The sequence below is a fragment of the Durotheca rogersii genome (genome assembly GCF_024521655.1).
Source record: "Durotheca rogersii strain YMJ 92031201 chromosome Unknown GGS23scaffold_17, whole genome shotgun sequence".
Classification (NCBI taxonomy): Eukaryota; Fungi; Ascomycota; class Sordariomycetes; order Xylariales; family Xylariaceae; genus Durotheca; species Durotheca rogersii.
This window is the reverse complement of record NW_026251248.1, coordinates 240,513-257,154: the sequence shown is the minus strand read 5'-3', so window position 1 is coordinate 257,154 and position 16,642 is coordinate 240,513. Positions and strand designations below refer to the sequence as shown.

At 58.9% G+C, this 16,642-nt stretch overlaps 5 protein-coding genes across 5 annotated transcripts; 3 read left to right on the top strand and 2 right to left on the bottom strand.

The window, feature by feature from the left end:
• The first annotated feature begins 4,545 nt into the window (after positions 1-4,545).
• On the top strand, positions 4,546-5,809 carry GGS23DRAFT_611549 (uncharacterized protein). The gene is made up of 2 exons (XM_051520424.1): positions 4,546-5,287; positions 5,379-5,809. Exons 1-2 carry the CDS (start codon positions 4,833-4,835, stop codon positions 5,791-5,793), a joined length of 870 nt encoding a protein of 289 aa, XP_051370259.1. The 5' UTR covers positions 4,546-4,832; the 3' UTR covers positions 5,794-5,809.
• Positions 5,810-6,215: 406 nt separating this feature from the next.
• Positions 6,216-8,337, bottom strand: GGS23DRAFT_575557 (uncharacterized protein). Its single transcript, XM_051516805.1, has 3 exons — positions 8,006-8,337; positions 7,485-7,937; positions 6,216-7,423 (listed from the first exon to the last, which is right to left on the bottom strand). Exons 1-3 carry the CDS (start codon positions 8,071-8,073, stop codon positions 6,550-6,552), a joined length of 1,395 nt encoding a protein of 464 aa, XP_051370258.1. The 5' UTR covers positions 8,074-8,337; the 3' UTR covers positions 6,216-6,549.
• Positions 8,338-8,566: 229 nt separating this feature from the next.
• On the top strand, positions 8,567-10,058 carry GGS23DRAFT_575554 (Fip1 motif-domain-containing protein). Its single transcript, XM_051516804.1, has 4 exons — positions 8,567-8,981; positions 9,049-9,101; positions 9,183-9,394; positions 9,473-10,058. Exons 1-4 carry the CDS (start codon positions 8,769-8,771, stop codon positions 10,042-10,044), a joined length of 1,050 nt encoding a protein of 349 aa, XP_051370257.1. The 5' UTR covers positions 8,567-8,768; the 3' UTR covers positions 10,045-10,058.
• Positions 10,059-11,726: 1,668 nt separating this feature from the next.
• Positions 11,727-12,818, top strand: GGS23DRAFT_138470 (uncharacterized protein). Its single transcript, XM_051511246.1, has 2 exons — positions 11,727-12,714; positions 12,782-12,818. Exon 1 carries the CDS (start codon positions 12,280-12,282, stop codon positions 12,691-12,693), a length of 414 nt encoding a protein of 137 aa, XP_051370256.1. The 5' UTR covers positions 11,727-12,279; the 3' UTR covers positions 12,694-12,714; positions 12,782-12,818.
• A 57-nt stretch (positions 12,819-12,875) lies between these two features.
• On the bottom strand, positions 12,876-14,178 carry GGS23DRAFT_598326 (XAP5-domain-containing protein; the record flags this gene model as incomplete). Its single annotated transcript, XM_051518754.1, has 2 exons — positions 12,876-13,196; positions 13,309-14,178. 2 exons carry the CDS (start codon positions 14,176-14,178, stop codon positions 12,876-12,878), a joined length of 1,191 nt encoding a protein of 396 aa, XP_051370255.1.
• Positions 14,179-16,642: the final 2,464 nt, after the last annotated feature.

Genomic DNA, 16,642 nt, shown 5'->3' with positions numbered 1-16,642 from the left:
GTCCCCTTGGAGTGAGGCATAATACAGGCTATGGTCGCGCGGGTCCCGGTTTTCACTCGACGCCGTGCGGATGCGGAGAGGATCGTGCGATGGCTCTGGCCGCACGCTGCCAAACGTTTCCGCTCGCCCTGATCGCTTAGGCACGTATCTCTGGTAAAGGAGGTATCAGGTATGTACGGGGTATGCCCGCCAAGCCAGAGAAAAAACACCCGAGCGATGTCATCCTGCAACTCTACAACTCCGTCCTTCCCAGCCCAGCCCGACCAGGGGAGAGAGGGGGGGGGCGGCGACGCCCACTCGTTGCCGCCGAACCTCGTCTCGCCCGGCCGAGAAGAATAAAAGGAATCCTGATCACCCAATAGCCTAGACATGTGTACGCGGCACCATGCGCGGTTAACCATTGTTTCAGCCAAAAAAAGAAACCCACCCAGAAGGCTTTTCGAGACTCTACGTAGCGAATAACATCCCGAGGACTTGGATGTCGCAGATTCTCATCCGGAGTAGGATCAATACTATATGTGCGCGCGCACAATATGGCCCCCGTTGCCCCCGTTCCGCTCTTTACCCAGCTGCCGATGAAATGGATGGTCGAATACAAAGCAAGCCCACAAGCCCACAAGCGGGCCACGCCCACGGAATACCATGTACACATTGTAGGTACCCCCGGTCTGGGATCGGTGCGCTGCTGCTCTGGAGGCTGAGTGTCCGTCGTCTTCTCGGGAGATCGTGGGACGGCCGACGACTTGTTTTATTGGGGCGTCACGACACACACAGACCTCTCGTCCCTTTTCCCTCCCCCGTCCGAGTCCCCCATTCATTGTCCTCTCGGCCTGCAGGAGATTGTTCGACCACTCAGCTTCTAGCCCCCCCGGTCGCCTTCCCCTTATAACGGCCTAAACTACTACCAAATCATAAGATGGAGAATTCCGGGGCTGCACGGTAGGCCGTGGATGCTCGCACTATGCACCGACCGGTACTTTCGGGGAATACCTGCGCCACCAAGACCGCAAAGCCCGCGCAGCCGTGCCAGCCAGGACATGTATGTGTGCGAAGGTGGTAATTAATCTGGATTCGAGGGCGCCAGATTGAGTGGCAGGTTCCGTCATATCTGCGCGTGTCCGTCCGCCTCCGAGACCACCCCTTCCCTCCCCCCAACGATCTCTGTGGTGATCCTCATGACGGCGCGATCGTATCAGGCCTCGCGTGTAGAATGCCTGGCTATATATTATACTACGGCACCACCACCACCTAACGAGACACGCACGCCCGGCCGCACGCCCGGCCGCCCCCTCCCCTCCGAACCTTTTTTTTTTTTTAATTGTGACAATACCTGGATGCGACACATACATGGAACGCGGCCGATCGCCTAGCATCGCGTCAAACCTCGGTACGTATGTGACGGTTTACAATCGGGCGACCCGGCTTCTGTATGCCGAGATTCGTGCACGCCAACACGCCCGCACGCCCTCCTACTCGGTAGACTGTCAGGCAACTGAGGACGGGCATACTAGCCAAGCCGACGGCCCGATGCGATGGTAGGAAGTAAGCGACCACAGGATTGTAGAAAGGATGGGTATTGGCGCTAGCGCGCGCGCGCATACACCGGTCTCGCCCTGCGCCCATTATCGCCGTCTCCGCCGCTCCCGCCCTTGCTGTGTTCGTAGGGTCGGGTCTACGGTACCCGTGGCGGGAAGGGGTGTAACCTGATCAGGTGAGAAGGGATTTTCGAGATGTGGCAAGCTGAGCCTGAGCCGCTGGAGTCGAAGGGCGGAGCACGGTAGCACGACGCATCGTCTCTTCCCCCCCCCCCCCCTTTTTCTTCCCCCACCCCTCCAACCAACCTCTCTCCCAACCTACCAAACGCCATGCCGGATGCATAACCCAACAATAAGGGGGCAACCTCTTCTCGGCTCCCTGCGGCGTGGGCAAATCCGACCGTCTATACCAGTTGGTCCGATGCATGCCCGCCCCCCTTATCGACCCGCTGGAAGGTGTTCGGCGAAACCGGGGGGGGTGTCGAGCAGGAAATGGGCCAAGGACCGCCCGCGACGCAGGAGCGCCGAGAATCAATCACTCTGACATCAGTGAGCGAGCGGGAAGAGGGGGGGCGATCTTCCTGTCGGGTTGGTCGGCAAACCAAACGACAACTTTCACATTCATTTATTTCCTTCTTTGTCTCCTTTCTTTTTCCGAACATGCCCTCCTGCGTACCGCTACCGACATGGGGAATACGGTACCGCCTCCTGTTGTCGCTGGCGGCAGGCTGGGAGGGCGTGCCGGGGGGGCCATGCAATAAGAAGGCCCCTCGATCCGCCGTCACTTCCGGGGTGTCCGGGGTTGTGCGTTTTACCTCGTAGGCTTAACCGCAACCACTAGCGCGCCCTGCCGCGGTCCTGTAAGCACTTGGCCTGACCTGCCTGCTACCCATAAACCCCCCTTTCGCCGGCTAGGTAAATTGGCAAGCCGCTCGTGTCGTGTAAGTGAGGCGGGATCGGTCGTCTCCCAGGCCATAGATTGCCCGCAGAGACAAGCCGCACGCGGGCTCTGGCCACTCCTGGTCGCTATATCCCGTGTCGTTGCGCAAGTTGCCAGGATGCCTGCGTGGCCGGGGACGATCGGATCTCGTAAAAAAGAGATGCATTCGGCGCCTACATGCATCGAGCGCGTGCATGGGAGAGACATGTTAGACCGAAGCTGCTCCTTTCCCTCGTCATGATGGACAGTTTTCTTTTCCGCCCTCGACGAGCATCCGGGGCCGACTGAATCGCAAACTAGCACCCCCGCAGCCTGTTGAGCCGAACCGCGGGCGATCGCACTGCCACATGACGGCTCCCTTGACTAGCAACGGCAGCTTTTGGCGAATAGCGACGGCGCATTCGCGTCAAGACTACCAACAACATATCTACCTACCTATCTACCTACCTATCTATCTACCTACCTACCTACCTACCTACCTACCTACCTACCTACCTACGGCCTCGCATTCTCGAAATCCGCCAGCCGGGAAACTGGTGAGACTTCGAAGGGGCGGCGCGCGGCGGGTGGTAGCGGGTGGTGTGGACAGAACGAGACGGCATCACTAGCGGTCGAGGCTGGCCAGACGCGTCAAAAATAGCATTTTTGTAGGTAGATAGATTGACACATACCTATATGTATGCGACGTGCGACGTGTAAGGGACGAGGTGAAATAGGAACAACCCACGTAGCTTTGGATATATACCTAACCAGATGGACGGACGATACCCGGCGGCCTCCCTTAGGCTTCTACTCCGAGGGACCGGGAGGGAAAGAAAAAAAAAAGGATCATGAAATGGCTGGCCCGTCACCACTCGCACCCCCTCCTCCCTCCTCTCACTCCTGAACGGGTTCGTGCTCCCATCACCATTCTCTTGTTTTCTCTATCCTTCCGCCCCCCCGTCTCCCCCTCTCCTCCGCCCTCCTACCCCCCCTTTGGTCGACGCTTTCAGCTTGCCGGTGGCTGATACTAAGGCGTTGACCCAAGTAACTATCGACCCTCTCGGTGATGAGACCGAGGTCGCAACCCGCATCCGCCTAGCCAACCGTTCCGCGCAACGACGAGCTAAAACACGACGGGTTTTCTCGCGCGCGACTAGCACATTGTCCATCTCCCCATTGATGTGCGTGCGGACGGGAGCGGGCGGGCGCTGCGACGCCAGCCCGAGAAGAGAAACACGCATAGCCACGCGGAGCGCTACCCATATACCTACCTACAAATGCGCCCCCTCGGGTATCTATCTGTCGCTACCGTCGATGCTGCCGGGTCCCGTGCGCGCATGCGTGTGTCTTTTTTTTCTTTCTCGATGTGCGCGGCACATGTTCACCATACCTACCTACATGTGTATGTATGTATAATACCTAACTAATACCTAATAAGAGAATGCATCCACGAGAAAGAAGAAGGGGTGAAGGGAGGAGGGGGGGCGTGAGGGGGGTAAAGAGGAGAGAGAGAGAGAGAGACAGAGACATAGAGAGGAGCAGCCTAGTCCCGGCCCCGGTCCCGCGTGTGGTAGGTATTATCCCTATCCATGTCTGCGCCCGCCAAGAGGATCGCGGGCGACGAGCGAAGGCTACACAAGACGGCGGCGATCCCAACCGGCCAGTTTATCATCCTCCCTCCTCCCTCCTCCCCCTCCCTTTCCTCTTCCATGAAACCATGCAGGTCTCAGTCGCCCGCTCGCTCGCGCACTTACTAAGGATGGTATTTAATGATACTACGTGCTTGCGTACCCGCCTCACCCACCTCGGCTGATCCTGGTCCCGCAACCGTTCTGTGACTTATGCTACCACTTACACCTCCTTGCCCTGCCCTGCGTGCACGCCTGGCGACATTCCCGAACTGACGTTACCTGCTTGCTTACCCCGCCGTCCCGCCCCAGCCACCCGCTCCTACGGCATCACGCAGTCCGCCTTCTCCTACTTAGTATCCAGCCTGCCATACCGGTCTCCGAGGGTTCCCAGAGACGAGCAAAGCACGGAAAAGCACGCGACTAACGATAGAAGATAAGGAGCAAAAAAGAAACAATACCAGTAAACTTTCCGTCTCACGTCCTCACGGCACAACACCGCACGGCATCTCCGACATTCACCCTACCTCGGGATACTATTATCACTCGGGATTCGCCATACTCCCCCTCCACCTCGTCTCACCTCATCTCCTGCTACTCCTTTCCGCCCCTCCCCATCGCCCTCGTCTCGGGAGCAGGTAGCCAGCCCTCCCCTCCCTCGGACCACTCGCCGTCCTCTCTCCTCGGTCGTAGCCGCGCACCTCGCTATCCAACCCTCGCCATACCGGCCTCCCCTTAACCGCCTCGATGGAGTACCAGCCCAGCCAGGCAACCCGCATGGGGCCCTCCGCCGCCGCCGCCGGGCCGAGCAGCCCGCCGCCCGGCGCCTTCCAGGCCAGGTCCGCAGCCCTCCCGACGCGCCACCGCACCGACCCGAGCAGCAGCGGCAGCGGCGCCGGGATCCGGCTCGTGGAGGACCCGTCGCCGCCGCGGCTGCGCGCCGCCGACGGCGTGAAGCCGGCGCTGCTGCGCGGCGCGTCGGCCACGACGTCCTCTCCGCGCGCCGCCTGCGGCCGCTCGCTCGCCGCCTACGCCGAGCTGCAGCGCCAGCGCTACGGCGGCGCCGCCGCCGCCGACCCCCGCCTGCGCGCGCAGCAGGACGTCGCGCTCGCCGACCTGCGCGTGCTGCGCGACGAGCTCGACGCGCGGCTGCGCGCCGCCGAGGGCAAGCGCTGGCGGCGCTGGGCGCTCGGCGGGCTCGGGTACGTCTCTTCTTCCCCCCCCCCCCCGCCCCTCCCCCTTCTCTCCTCTCTCCACCGCAGCGCCGCTGACCTTTGCCTCTCCTCTCCGCAGCGCGGCCATCATCCCGCTCGTGCGCCGCCTCTTCCGGCGGCCCCGGCAGCCGCAGCACCAAGCGCACCAAGCGCCGCGCGCGAACGCGACGGAGCACGCGTTCGCGCGCAGCCGGGCGGTGGCGGCGCGGGTGCGCGCGTGGCTGCGGGCGCGCGCGGGCTGGTCGTGGACGGGGTCGCGGCTGCGCGGGCTGTGGCGGCTGGTGGGGCGCGGGGCGGCGGCGGCGGCCGCCGCCGCCGCCTTCGTGCTCGCCGCGCTGTACGTCTTCCAGGGCGAGGTCGCGCTGCGCGTCGCGCGCACCGTCTCCCGCCGCCTGCGCCGCCTCGCCGCCCGCGTCGAGCGCGGCGAGCAGGACGTCGGCCCCGACGACCTCGCCGTGCTCGAGGGCTGGCGCTGGCGCGTGCTGAGTATGTAGGTGTGTGTTGAGTAAGTAAAGGGGGGGAGGAGAAGGGGGTGGGTGTGAGGGGGATGGAAACGGGATAGGATAAGTGGACGGGGACAAGGGGGGAGAGGGGGCGAGAGGCAGATTGTGGAGGGGGGGGAGGAAGTGGGAAGGAACTGGATGAGTGCACGATGAGACGACGAGACGAGCCATGTGTTATTTACATTCCCTTCTCCAGCATCGACGGCCGCGCATCCGCCCTGAGGATTACGCCGCGGCACATCTCTTGTATCTTTCTTCCTCGGGCGGGGCCCGGGAACGCGGTCGCATCGTATCGCCGCCGGCCCTCCCGGGTTCCTTTTCGGAGTCACGTACGCATATACACGGGCCGCGATTTAGATAGAGTCGGCAGACACGACGTATGATTATCTATTCCTATATATATATGTATATATATATACCTCGTCAGATGCCCAACACACCGTTCGAATGCCCTGTGCCTCCGTAGTATACCGATGTACCTACGAACCGTCCCTCGTATAAATTTGACCTCCCATAAGTCGTCTAGGAGAGTCGTCTCCCCGGGGAAGCGAAAATCCCGTGTCTCCCTTTTCAGTTATGATGCCTTGCAAGGGGAAACGAGAGTAGAGAAGACACGCCAGGCTAGTAGATATAAAAAAACCCTCTTTGTTTTTCCTTGTCTGGGGGTATCTTACACGCTAAGCAACGCCGAGCACGCGCGCGCACGCGCCGTAAACGCTCCCGTCATCTATCAAGCCAGAAATAGCACTAGTACACGCCGCTGCGGTTGCCGTCGGCGGCGGCGAACTCGCCGAGCTGCAGGCGGGTCATGCCCTCGCGGGCGCTGGCGACGTCGCTGGCGACCTTGAGGATGCCGTGCTCGAACTCGCGGAAGACGACGCCGAGCTCGCGCACCTTCTCGTCGGGGCCGGGCGGCGCGCCGCCCTTGGCGGCCATCACCTTCTGCAGCTCCTCGACGAGCCCGTCCGAGACGCCGCGCAGGTGCATCTCGATCTCGGTCATGTTGCCGTCGTACCGCCGCATCTGCTCCTCCATCTCGTCCGCCGCCTGCGAGAAGAAGCCGACCAGGTCCTGGCCGTCCGCCTCCGCGTTCGCCGCCGTGCCGCCCGCCTGCTGCCGCGGCGACCACAGGCCCGGCGTGTGGTACTGCTCCGGCAGCTTCAGGTTGTCGATCGCGCGGAAGCTCAGCCGCGCGTGGTCCACGTCCTGGCCGACGAGCGCGCGCGCCGCGTCGATGGCCTGGGCCGCCGACTGCAGCGCGTTCCGCGCGCCCTCGTACTTCCTCTCGACGAAGTCGACGTCGTTGGGTATGCTCTCGAGCATCTCCCGGTGGCCCGGCATGAAGGACTCGACCTGGTCCTTGTTCTGCATCTGCTGCTGGATGAACACGTCGACTTGCTCGATCTTCTTCTGCAGGTCCTCCTGCAGGTCGTTGAACCGCGTGGTGCCTTTCAGATTGCTGACGTCTATGCGCACGCCAGGCACGGTCGGTTGGTTCGATAGCTGGCCCATGGTTAGGCCCAGGCCGAGCGACGCACCTAGGCCGAAGCCGGCCTGCGGTTGCTGGGATTGCGCGAGAGGATTTGGTTGGGGTTGAGCCGGCTGGCTGAGGCTACCGCCGCTATCGCACACGTATACGCGTTAGCAGAGGTGCGCGGCGAGACAGCTGGGCCGTGACCTACAAGAGACTGGGCTTCGGCTGCGTCGACTGGCCGAAGAGACCGGTCGTCCCAGTCGTAACTGGTGCTGGTTGCGAAGGCCGGGCTGAGCTGTTAAAGAGTCCCCCACCGCTACTAACACCTACAGACGGCGCTTGACCGGCCGTGCCACCGCCGAATAGCGAGCCGGGGTTGGATGTTTGGGCTTGGGGTTGGGTTTGAGGCTGGGTTTGCTGTGTGTTTCCGAAGAGGCTGCCCGCCTGCTGCTGCGGTTGAGAGGTAGTATTCGTTCCAGCGCCCGCACCTCCTCCTCCTCCGAGCAAGCTGGTCGTTGTCTGAGATGGCTGGGAGGTCGCAGCCGTGGAGCCACCAAAGAGGCTGCCTCCAAACGACGGTGGCTGTGGGGTGCCGGCAGGCGTGACAGACGGGCCACTGCCGAACGGGCCTCCGGGCGCAGGTTGGTTACTGCCTGATCCGCTTTGTCGGACATGCGGTGTCAGCCCTCGAGAAGACACACAGCCGGCGGACGGGGGCGATGAACTCACAACAAGTTGGCGGACGACGTGTTTATGCTCAGGCCGCCGGGGCCGCTCGCGGACCTTGCTAGGGCCATGGCGAGCAGGGTCGTGTGCGAGCAGGTGTCGGCGAGGTTCGTGGAGGGAGAGGAATGTATGCTGTCTCGGTTCGGGCGCGCTGGAATGGAACACGGGCGTGGGTGCGTGTGGTTGGGATTGGATTTGGCGGAGACAGAGGGTGGTATATGGAGAGACAGAAAAGGCAGTATCACGGATTCCGATGGTTTTTGGTTGCTATGTACACATCCCGTCCCGTCCCCCGTTCTCGCGTTCGATAAGCGATAAGGATGTAGCGGAGATATGTTTCATCTCAACATCGCTTATATGCATGTTCCGGGTACATGGGTGCATATGTACATAGGTACTTGAATAGCTACCTAGGTAGGTACCTAGGAGCTGCAGCATGGTGGTCATAGCTCCCTTCTAGCCTTTGCCTAATCGGAACAAGCACAAGTATGTACCCATGTACCGGCTCATCCCTTAGCAGAACCCAATTCTCCAATCAGCTCCCCACTTTCTTTCTCTCTACCTAAACACATTTCAACGCCTACACGATCCATCCACCGAACCCGTCCATACCGATTCTCCCTCCGTCCACCTCCTTCGCAACCGAGTCGACCTCGACATATTCCTACAGAGGCTTAGTGTTTGATTAATCTGATCTCCCGTAACCACCACTCCGAGTCGCGCCCGCAGCCAGCACCTTGCGCGACGTTGACCGCGCGACGCCACGATGGATATCGACGACCATGACTTCTACGCTCCGGAAGAGCCCACAGTTCCGGCAGACCCTGTAGGCGATTACAACGACCGCGGCAGTGCCTTTTCAGGGTCACAAGCCCCTCCGCAGCAACAGAACCAGCAGCAGCAGCAACAACACGACGACGGGGATCTCGAAGAAGGCGAGGAAGAAGACGAAGGCGCCGACATGGACGAGGACGATTCGGTACGTGCTGCAACCTCTCCGCGAGGCCCACGCTCTCTCCCCTTCCTGCTGACGGCAATCTGCTCAGGACATAGACATCATCACAGAGCGGAAAGACGGCTCGAAACCCCCTCCCCCCACGTAAGAGCTCCCCCTCGACGCCTGCTCTCCGGCGCGGCCTCGGCTGCGCGTTCGCGTCCATCATACTTACCGGGTCAGTAGCCAGTCGCGATACAGCGACATACGGAACATACCTCAGAGATCGGCGTCGACCGATGTTGCCACCAAGTCGGCCGTTAAGAAGGAGGATGCGCCGGCGAAAGGCACGTCAGGCGCCGACCTGGCTGCCGTCTCGACGTCCACCGTAGACGTGAACGCGATACCGATCTACAAGCCTGCAGGAAAGCCGATCACGCAAGTCAACATCGACGAAGGTTTGTCGCCGCTTTCTCTCTCTCTCTCTCTCTCTCTCTCTTAGTCACTAGTACTGACCGTGCCACCCCCTCAAAAAGACCTTCCGGAGAACGACAAGCCGTGGAGGAAGCCGGGCACGGACCTGAGCGACTACTTCAACTACGGGTTCGACGAGTTCACGTGGGCGCTGTACGCGGCGAAGCAGGAGAGCGTGCGCGGGGAGTACAGCCAGGACACGATCAGCCAGAACAGCCGCAAGATGATGGAGGAGATGCAGATGATGATGATGGGCGGCATGCCCGGCGCCGGCGGCTCCATGGCCCCGACCCTGCCCGGCATGGACGGCATGCCCCCCGAGATGCAGGCCATGATGCAGCACATGATGGCGTCCGGGCTCGACCCCAGCCAGATGGACGCCTCCGCGCTGACGGCCATGTTCTCCGGCATGCAGAGCGCGGGCGGCGCCGGCGCCGCCGGCGTCCAGGGCCAGAGCTTCGGCGGGTCCGGCCAAGGGTTCAGCGGCGCCCAGGCCCAGAACTTCGGCTACGACCAGGGGATGGCCCGGGGCGGAGGGGGCGGCGGCGGCGGTTTTGGTAGTGGTGGTGGCAGTGGCGGCGGCGGCGGCGGCGGCGGTGGTAGTCGTGGCCGTGGCGGGCGGAGGAACTGGTGATCCTGGTCGGGAGCAATCCCAGCGGACCCTCTGCTGGTTAGTCCGTTAGGTTCCCCGTCCCCCCTCTCTCACGCTTGTATGAGGAGGGTGCGGTCTTTGGCCCTCTCGGGATACCTACATACGTAGTACAGCCACGTGCGCCTATATCGTCGCCTAGACACAGAAGGGAGGAATCGAACCCAGACCGGCGGTGGACGGCACCGGAGACGCTCACGGACGAAGGCTCGGATGCGCGCTCGCTACGAGCCCAGGGCCGTGAACGCGTTCTTCCTGCGGATATAACCCCCTCCTCATTGGCGACACTCGTTCTCGCGCCGGCGGCAAGATGCCAGCTGCCTCGCTACGTAGCAAAATAGACAGGCGCCTCGGGTCCGGTATGCAGCCGAGGGGCTTAGATGCCTGCCCGGGTAGTTGTTGTTTGCGTGCGCGTTTGGACACGGCGTCCAGCCGGTTTCACACGCTGCCCTCCCTTTTTTTTTTCCTTTCTTCTGCGTGCCGCGACGTGGCAGCCAGCCGAGAAGATTCCGTGCCTAGGGTGACTGCGGATCGGCCGGCGTGGGACGTGTCGCCCTGTGTCGGTCCGTAGTGTTGGCGGAAATACGTGTTTGAAAATGCTAGCAGTGTGTGCCGGCCCCCCCCCTCTCCCTCTCCCTCCTCTGTCCAAGCTTCCCTACCGCCCTACAGAACTACCCAAGGTCTAGCTAGCTAGGCCCCACACGGCTTGCGAATGTACCCATCAGGTTCTATAGGTAGGTACATTCAGCTAGGTGGGCGTATACTCTATTCCTCCGCCGCGCGTGTAATGTGCAATGTATATATATAGATACGTATGTCAGAGTGAAGCTACGCGCAGCATCGCAAGTCTGGCCGTCCCAGGGATCCCGGCTTCGCGGCTAGCCGCCGGGCCAATCACCGGCGCACGTTCCGGGCCATTGGCTGCCGCGGATCGAGTTGCTGGGATGTATGTGTGCGTCCGCGCAGGACTCCCGTCTTCGTCTGCGTGTCTACGTCTTCTTCTTCGCAGGCGTCCTTATACGAGCCCGCGCAACGCGCTCAGCTTCGCAGCGTTCGCTCGCTCCCGTGGCAGCCGGCGCTGGGTCGGCTAGGTACGTAGGTAGGTCTCTGCCTCCTCGGCGCGGCAGCAATTGGCACCGCTTCGCACACACGAGACACTTCTCTCTCTCTCTCTCTCTCTCTCTCTCTCTCTGTGTGTGTGTGTGTGTGTGTGTGTCTGCGCACCGAGACACACCCATGACACGACGTAGATCCCCCACTCCCCTCGGTAGCAACCACAAACTACCCCTCCCCCTCTCCCTCTCCCTCCCTCCACTCGTTCACAAACATACGCAGAGATAGCGCGTACGCAGCGCCGCGTTGCCGGCGACAAGCAGCGGCCGCGCTCACGGCCAATGGCGGGACGCACGTGGGCGTGGGCGACGGGAGGGAGGGGGGTGTGTTCCGAGCGCGCAGGGGGAGGAAGGGGGGGGGGGGGGAGATCTGGCATTGCCCCTCGTGCTGCGGCAATGCGTGCGTCTGCGTACAGCAGCACACGTCGACCGCACGCATCCCCTGCGCGAGATACGTGCATACACCGGCCCGCCCACCGCAGCTTTCACGATTCGCATCGCGCGGGCCTCATTGGACCGCCTGCAGACAGGCCGCGACGGCACCGGGGCATCTGCACGCATCTATGATATAGCCCTTGGTCCAGGGACCTGATCTACTCGTACTGATCTGCCCTCCATCCAGGTAGGTAGAAGGTACCTGAGGTGCGCACCAGAGGAGGCACCTACGTAGTACGGGCGAGCGCAAGCAACAGTTGATATCCGCATGTGTGCTGGTTGGTTGGCTGGCTGGCTGGCTGGCCGGCCGGTCTGTACGTGCTCGTGACCGAGCGTTCCGATGCCGTTCGGCTCTTACTTCTCCTCCTCTTCTCTCCTCCTCCCCTCTCCTCCCTTCTTCGCACGTATCCTAACAGCTAGTATATTCTTTCAAGGTAAGACGGCGACATGGTGTGCTAGGTACATAAGAGCTACCCGTCCTTCCGTTAGAAGCCTGACAGGTTTCACCACCTCCCCTCCTTTACCCTTACCCTCCCCTGCTGCACACTCCCCTCGTAAAACTTGATATCGGACCGTCACCCAGTTCAGAGACCAAGTTCGGAGACAAAGAGACGCAGAGACACGCAAGGAGTCGCACCGGTAGACAGACTGCGCCTGTGTCGCTAGAAACACCATGGGCCCCCCAAAGATGGCCATTATCGCGCCTCCGACCAGAGAGTTCCGCGCTGCCGCCGCCGCCACCACCACCGCCCTCCTGGGCCCCACCCTGGCCGCCGCCCTGCGATGCCAGCGCCTCCTCGGCGTCGCCTCCCTGTTCCTGTGCGCGCAAGTCTGCTGGCTCGCCTGGCAGGCCGCCCTGACGAGCTGGAGCGTGGCCGTCCACGCCTGCGCCGCGGCGGTACGCGCTGCCGTGCTAGCGAAGGCGGTATGGAGGTCCAAGCCGGTAATGGCGTTGAGGAGGAAGGTCGTATTCGAGTTCGTCGCCCTCCTACTAGGCTCGGGCAATGCTCTGTTCCTAGTGCTGTTCTGGCCGGGCTGGTGGGTGCTAGGGCTGATCGCCCTGGCGACGCGATTGTCCGTTGGTTGAGCGTTGTTGCATGTCCCGCGGGTGAGCATGCCGTCCTTCGGCGACAACGTTCGCTATTTTCGCCCCAGTACCCTAATTTTGGAGCAAGGACCAATCCGATATACACTCGGCAACCGAGCTCGGCTATAGACCCGGGTATTCGCACGAGACGACCGTCATAACCCCTGGGATCTAGTAGCCGCTCAGGAATAGAAGAAGGCGTTCCCGCCGGTATCGCGCCTCACTTCGTTCTGGTAGTCCTTCTCCGGGTCGAACTGCTGCCAGACGCTGGCCGGGTAGATGTGCTTGTTCCGCTCGTACCACCGCCGGTCGACTACCTTGGTGAAGGCCGGGTCGTCGGAAGCACCCTCGAGGTCGCTCACGGCCAAGGGCTTCTTCGCCGGCTTAGCAGCGTCGGACCGGGATTCCGCTGCCTTGGTGTGATCCTCGGTGGAGTAGTCGAAGAGCAGCTTGCCGGTGGGGCCGATGGTCTTGTTCATGATGAAGAACATAAAGTCGTAATGCTAGATGTATATAGCCTCTAGAGTCAGCGGCTGGTAGCTCCCCGTCTTGTAACATGGATATATAGAATCCAGCTAGACCGAACCAAAAAAAGAAAAAAAGAAAGGAACGTACGTGAGGTATGATGATATTCCCGCGCACAATCATGAGGTCGTCGACGCCGACGCGCGCCCACTCGCGGCGCGAGTTGGGCTTCTCGCCGACGCCGAGGTCGGCGCCGACCTTGCGGCTCTTGTCGAGGAAGACCCAGATGAAGTCGCCCTTGCGGACGCGCACGACGCCGCCCGGGATGTCGGTGCCGTCGTAGAAGACGAACGGGACCGCGATCTCGGCCGCCTTGGTCGCCTCCTGCCGCGCCAGGAACTCGCGCCGCAGCGCCTCCCGCTCCGCCGCCTCCCGCCGCAGCGCCGCCTTGGTCACCACCCGCGGCACGATCGAGACCGACGCGTTCGCCTGGAATTTCGACTTCTTGTTATCCCTATCCTTCCGCGTATTCCCATTGCCGCCGTTGCCCCCCTCGTCATCGTCGTCGTTGTTGTCCTGGTCGTTATTGTCGTCCTTTGCGCTCTTCTTGACCCCCTCGCCGCTATCCCCATCCCCTCCGTCCTCGTCCCCGTCCTCGTCCTCGTCGACCCCAAAGGACAACTTCGCCGCGCCTCGCTTCTTCGCCTTCTTCCCCTTGGGCGCGTCGCCCTTCTTCTGCTGCTTCGGCTTCTTGCGCGGGCCCGACGCGTCGCTCGGCACGTCAGGGGTGGCGGTGCGCTCGCGTTCCGACGACGACGGCGTGTCCGCTGCTGCTGCTCCCAGCGGCGTCCCTCGGGCGACGGCCTCGCGGGCCTCGCGAGCCTCGCGCTCCTGCTGCTCGAGGACCTCGGCGCGGCGCTTGCGGAAGTCGGACAGGGCGACGAGGCCGACCGTGTTGCTCGACAGCCGCTGCTGCGTCGTGGTGTTCTGCGGCGTGAAGCGCGGGTCTGACGACGCCATGGCTTGCGTTGGCGGATATATTTGCCCGCGTCTCGGGTTTCGCGACGACAGGCCGGCGAGTTGTCAGGAGAGAGATGGAGGAGTGAGGGAGCGGGAACGGATTGACTGGTGTGGATGTAATTCTTGATGTTTAGCGGTTGACGGAACTCAAGTTGAATCCCCTGACTTGGTAGATTGTCCCGTATGTAGATAAGCAGCATATCTTATCTTATCCTACCTAGCTTCCTCTGAGTCAGCTTGTGGGTCTAAGGTACCAAGGCACCTTTGTTACCTAGGTAATCAAGGGACGGCCTGTGGTTGATTGACTGTTCACAGCTCCTTAGGAGACGAGCCACTGTAGGTATATCTATAAGCTTGTCAATTAATAGGTCTAAGCTCCTAGTTATCCTCCTAATTGATCAGCAGCTCAGGTTCAGCTTCTTGCGTTTCGTATGCTGAGATGATTAGGTGATTGCCTACGAAGCAACAGGAAGCGAGCCAGCAGTATGCGTCAGTCATCTAAACATACGAAGCGTAAGAAGCTGAAGCTGAACTGCCGATCAATTGAGAGGATAACTAGAACCTAGAACTGTTAATCCACGAGCTTAAATGTATACACAGCTCCTTTTATAATGAATATTGGCTCAGCTCCTAAGGTGCTGTAAACAGACAAATCAATCACAGGCCGCCGTTTGATTGAGTACCTAGGTAAGGCATCACTACAGGTTGCCGTTTTATTAGGTAGGTAAGGCACTGATGCCCTCGGATCCGCAACTGTGTCTATTGAAGCGCAGCGTCGGGCAAGTGCTTAGTTAATGCATGTTACCCCCCGAATCAGTAACTATACCTCAGGTTGAGTATCAAACCCTCAGTTTTGATTTTCCTTCTCAGACGGCAATGTTCTCGTCGATTCTTCACTTCTTGTATTGTGATAGGATTTCCTTTCCCTCTGCTTACCAGGTAGGGTAGTTGTTACCCCAAGCCTCACCTTACCCTCTGTCCTCCTCTTCCCTCAGTCTCTTACAACTGCTTAACTTACCTACTGATACCAAAGCCTGGCTGGTGGGTACAGATGTAAATGCTCTACGAGCGAATTACCTACACCAAATGGCAGCTGAGTCTGCTCTCAAAGGAGCCTATAGAATCCCGTATTTCTGGGCCGAAAATGCAGGCATCGACGTGTTGGTGTCAGAGAGACATGAGAGAAACTACATTTAAATGATATTGCGATGTATTAACTATGAGTATTAATAGTTACAGAATGTATTGCAAAATCGCGCCCTTATGTAGACTGCTCTCCGTATCGGCGTTATCTGATAAAATAAGACCCGAATTATTCTGCGAAGCAGAATAATTCGGGCTTATTTTTAGCGTTTACGCTAAAAATAATAACCTATCCGGAGGATAGAGAGATATAGGAAGTATACTTAGTTTATTTAATAATGATTTTTAGAGCTACAAACTTTATTTATAATAAAAATATAGAAAGCGTAAAAAATTATATATAGAAAACTTATATAAATATACTTAGTTTATTTAATAACTATTTTTACGTTTACGAACTTTATTTATAATAAAAAACATAAAAAACGTAAGAAATGATACGTAGATCGGGAGAGCTACGTAGGCACTGAGGTTGCTTCTTAGGAGTAACGGAAGGTGGGAAGAAGAAGGTAAATTAACTAACTATTTAAGAAGGAAGGAGATGAATAAAGGAGATGCGAGCTACCTATATATAGACGATAGGGAGCTAGGAGCTATATTAGGTAAGCGAGTAACTAGAGAAGGAGTAAGGAGCTATATATAGGTGGCTCTTTACGTAACATACCCCCTAGTTAGGCTTACGATAGCGGGCTTAGCTAAATAGTAATAGTAGCTTAGCCGAAGGACTCGCGATAATTAGCTTAGCTATCCTCCTAATAGAAGACCTAGGTTAGTTCGAGCCTTACTTACTTCGTTAGCTCTCCGGGGTAATATATATAATATATTCGTCGCTTTAATTACTTACGTCTTTATATAATACTCCTAATAGCTCCGAATATCCTCTTAATTAATTATCGTATTAGCTTTTCTTAATATCCTAATAAAAGAGATATATCGTAGCTCTTAATTAAATATATCTATCGTATTCGTTATACGTTCGTAAGGGCTCTTATTACTTCGCTTTATATTATTATTATCGTACGCGAATCCTTTCGTAGCTTTACTAGGTTAGTACCCGGTAACGCTCCTCCTTATATTCGAGCTCCTATATTATAAGAGAAAAATCTCCTACTCTTTCGTAGTAGCTCTTTTCCTTTCCTCTTTTCTTCTATAGAGGCATATCTAGAGCTAATCCGATACGTTCGTTTTTAATTCCCTATCGCTCTCGGTTACGTATATAACCTATATATTACTTTATCCGCGCGTACTTTATTTAAGTAAGTTATCTTTTAATTACGGTACTTCCTTATTATCGCTTACTATCGTAACGAGCTTATAATAG

What these genes read in the sequence shown, in the direction of transcription:
- GGS23DRAFT_138470 (XM_051511246.1), top strand. Translation starts at nt 12,280, where the DNA reads ATGGGCCCCCCAAAGATGGCCATTATCGCGCCTCCGACCAGAGAGTTC.
- GGS23DRAFT_575554 (XM_051516804.1), top strand. Translation starts at nt 8,769, where the DNA reads ATGGATATCGACGACCATGACTTCTACGCTCCGGAAGAGCCCACAGTT. An exon ending in ACATGGACGAGGACGATTCG is followed by an intron (nt 8,982 to 9,048) that starts GTACGTGCTGCA and finishes CAATCTGCTCAG; the next exon opens with GACATAGACATCATCACAGA. An exon ending in TCGAAACCCCCTCCCCCCAC is followed by an intron (nt 9,102 to 9,182) that starts GTAAGAGCTCCC and finishes CCGGGTCAGTAG; the next exon opens with CCAGTCGCGATACAGCGACA.
- GGS23DRAFT_575557 (XM_051516805.1), bottom strand. Translation starts at nt 8,073, where the DNA reads ATGGCCCTAGCAAGGTCCGCGAGCGGCCCCGGCGGCCTGAGCATAAAC. An exon ending in ACGTCGTCCGCCAACTTGTT is followed by an intron (nt 7,938 to 8,005) that starts GTGAGTTCATCG and finishes TGTCCGACAAAG; the next exon opens with CGGATCAGGCAGTAACCAAC. An exon ending in CAGCCGAAGCCCAGTCTCTT is followed by an intron (nt 7,424 to 7,484) that starts GTAGGTCACGGC and finishes CGTGTGCGATAG; the next exon opens with CGGCGGTAGCCTCAGCCAGC.
- GGS23DRAFT_611549 (XM_051520424.1), top strand. Translation starts at nt 4,833, where the DNA reads ATGGAGTACCAGCCCAGCCAGGCAACCCGCATGGGGCCCTCCGCCGCC. An exon ending in TGGGCGCTCGGCGGGCTCGG is followed by an intron (nt 5,288 to 5,378) that starts GTACGTCTCTTC and finishes TCCTCTCCGCAG; the next exon opens with CGCGGCCATCATCCCGCTCG.